The 3,406-nt window shown below is 47.1% G+C and overlaps 1 protein-coding gene across 2 annotated transcripts in view; it reads right to left on the reverse strand.

Moving 5' to 3' along the window:
• LOC311237685 (uncharacterized protein) overlaps positions 1 to 1,342 on the reverse strand; it is a 7,612-nt gene extending 6,270 nt beyond the window's left edge. For both annotated transcript variants that reach the window (XR_014620300.1, XM_084325655.1), the window contains exon 1: positions 1,233 to 1,342. Coding sequence is in view for 1 of the 2 variants with exons in the window: in XM_084325655.1 (XP_084181781.1) it covers positions 1,233 to 1,257 (25 nt within the window). In the remaining variant the exon portion in view is untranslated. The remainder of the gene's footprint in view (positions 1 to 1,232) is intronic.
• Between the last annotated feature and the right edge of the window lie 2,064 nt (positions 1,343 to 3,406).

The following is a 3,406-nucleotide window of genomic DNA, read 5'->3' on the forward strand; positions in this document are numbered from 1 at the left end:
TGTTGCTAAATGCAGTGGATACTGATTGTCCATATATGATGACAGATTGATTAACATTTTGAAATCCTAATATCAGCTTTATATTAGTTACAATATTACTAGTTTATGACCCAGAAGTAGGTTGGAACAAATTCTGCAAGTGGAATGGATTTGGCAACACGATGGTTTTGATAGGGCTTAAGAGACTCACAGGAAGGCAAGGCTTGGTCTCCTCTTTGACCACTTCCGATGCTGTTGTCGCCTGGTAAGCAGGTGCCAGAAACAGAGGTCAAAAGGGCAAAGGTCAGCAAGAGGACAGAGAAGTCACAGCAACTCAAGTGTCCATTCTACCACTATGGCTAATGCCATGAAGGGTCATTCTGAACGTGATGTGTTACACTGGCACAGAGAGATCAAGAATCATACTAGAATGATAATGATGATGATGATAATGGTGATGACGATGATAATATTAATGATGATTTCATCTGTGGATATGATGATGTCTAGCATGAAGCATGATGTTGACTCTACTCACATGTTGAGTGGGATGCATGAGCGGAGTTGACACAATGATGCTGTATAGGACCATGCATTTGCATTCACACATGCATGCAATGTTGGTGATTATGGATCTCAACTAAAAGCACATTTTAATGCCTTTATTTCCCCCTCATTTTAAATATATGATTACTGTATAATATGTATATATATATACACACACACATACAAAAATTATGTTTATTTTTTATTCACGCTATCCTGAGAAGAGCTAAATCAACCGGAGAGGGCCAGCTTTGTCTCTAGAGATCTTCAGGCCGATATGTGTCCAGGTATACAAGTCCTCTCTACCACGCATTCTCCAGCCACCATGATGCAACTTACATGGAGGCAGAGAATGAGACAACGTACAAATGAACGGACTCTCGTGTAGGTAGGCAGGTATATGTATGTGCTGGTGTAGGTATAGTATAGGCAACTGTAACAACTGCAGATTGAAAGCTCCCTTTTTGCCCAGAAGATAAAGGTGCAGATAGTGATGCCCTGCAGGGGAGGATGACAACGGTGGAAGCTGCTTTGATCGGAGGCGGAGGAGGAGGGTCAGTTCTGATTGGTTAGCGAGTCCCCCAGCATGCACCACACATCAAGCCGGCACTCCGTGAGTGAATGGATATTAGTGGAATGAGACAGGTTTTTTGAGCCCATGCAGGTGTTAAGAGAGAAGCCTGAAGAGAAACAAAAAGGGTGGATACCTGTGTGGCTCATAGCTTCCTCCATCTTTACTCCTGATCAAGAGAATAAGAGCAATCCAATGTTAATAATGCCTCAAATCAAAGAGAGATGGGGGAGGGTGTAGATTTCATTCACATTGAGGTTTTCCTTCATGCACGGCTGCGAGACCCTATGGAGAAATGCGATTATAAGGATGGAGAGATGGGGGGGGGGGGGGGGGGGGGAGGGGAGGAGGAGGAGGGAGGTGGATGGATGGAGGAGGGAGGTGGAGAAGGGTTTGAGGTATGGGCTCATTTGATTGGGTTGGATGGGGGGAATCAAGGCTGAGCAGAGCGGAGGGGGAGTCCCACGGGGGGGGGGGGGGTACCTTTGGAAGGCAAAACGCACAGGTTATTCAGTAAGGTGACGATGATGTCTAGTGCGGGTGAGTCACACTCCACACAAATAAATGGAAGTTATCCTGTTCCAATGTATCGGGGTCGGTTCTAATAGTTAGTTTTTTCCCAACAATAACATCTCTCGTGGGTTCAGGGAGCTGGCATGAACCCTAGCCTGAGAGGCGTTAGACGGTGCTATAGGAACAGATCTCAGGCCTGCTGTGTGTGTGTGCGTGTGCGTGTTGTCGTGTGTGTGTGTGTGTGTGTGTGTGTGTGTGTGTGTGTGTGTGTGTGTGCGTGTGTGTGTGTGTGTGTGTGTGTGTGTGTGTGTGTGTGTGTGTGTGTGTGTGTGTTGTGTGTGTGTGTGTGTGTGTGTGTGTGTGTGTGTGTGTGTGTGTGTGTGTGTGTGTGTGTGTGTGTGTGTGTGTGTGTGTGTGTGTGTGTGTGTGTGTGTGTGTGTGCGTGTGTGTGTGTGTGTGTGTGTGTGTGTGTGTGTGTGTGTGTGACTCGCACTGGCGTGGGTCTGACAGCTCCGGCACACGGCAGCTTTTTGGGCAAAAAAAAAGCAGCCTCTGAAAGCAGCTTGGCCCACTTCGGCGCTCCGCTCCTCCAGCTAGTAGTTCCAGACACGAGAGTTTTTAACCCCTAGGGGGACATTTAACAACATGGCCGGCTCCACCCCACCACACGCATAGGTCATTGGGGGGAACCAAACGTATTAACCGCCGTCGGTTTTTGCGATGTCATCATCTCGCCCCGGACGCCTGGACCTCGTTTTGTTAAGATGACGCTTGACAGGTTTGTGCAAATTGAAGCTTGAATCGCGGTGTCGACAGCAGCCTCAATGCTGTGTTAACAGCGTCCTCCAGAGATGTCTTTAAATCAGCAACACTCGATGAGTCACGCCAGGGCGGAACGCCAGGGCACACAATGGCGGACGCCAGGGCACACAATGGCAACACCATGATTATTTTTTGGACTTTACAATACAGGACCAGTGTAGCACACCAGGGTGAAATGGCTGGATTAGTTCTGGAGGATTTCCCTGTGTGAAATAACTTTGGGGTTTAATAAAAAAAACAAAAAACAGTGTGTGTGTGTGTGCGTGCACGTGCATGTGTGTGTGTATACTGCACACATGCAGCAGGTCATCGGGAAGGAGATGGAATCACGGCTGAGAAGGAGAGAGATCAGGATGTGTGTGTGTGTGTGTGTGTGTGTGTGTGTGTGTGTGTGTGTGTGTGTGTGTGTGTGTGCTGTGGTTGAGAAACATGTATACACACACATCACATGGGACACACATCACCACGGAGCTCCACGGCGATCCCTCGACCTTCACCTGAAACGTGGGCAGCCTGCTTGAGAGGCTCGACCCGGGTGGCATGCAGCATGCAGAACACTCTGTACCCCTGCTGTCACTGAGACCCAGACGGGTTCAAAACAGACTGCATTATTAAACCGTTATATAATAAAACCCACGTCATATGATCTTATACAGTACTTCACATGACAATATACCGTATGAGCAATATGATATTATACAGTACATCATATTGCATGTGCTTCTTAATCCTTTCAGATAGGCTTGATGTTTTTTTTTTTGGGATGTTTCAACGCAAGTCTTCAATGTTTATTAATAAAACATAGAATTTACAGTAAAACCCTGTTTCAGTCTGGGTCGTCTCTCAGGAATCCATCCCTCTCTGTGTATATATCCTGGGGGGGCGGAAGTGGGTAGAATGTGTTATGTTAAGGGTGCCTTGTTTGTTTCGTACTGTGTCCAGGCCTTTGGGACGAGGGTTGCACTGCTTGTGCCC

The sequence above is a fragment of the Notolepis coatsorum genome, assembly GCF_963971535.1.
Source record: "Notolepis coatsorum genome assembly, chromosome: 12".
Taxonomy (NCBI): Eukaryota; Metazoa; Chordata; class Actinopteri; order Aulopiformes; family Paralepididae; genus Notolepis; species Notolepis coatsorum.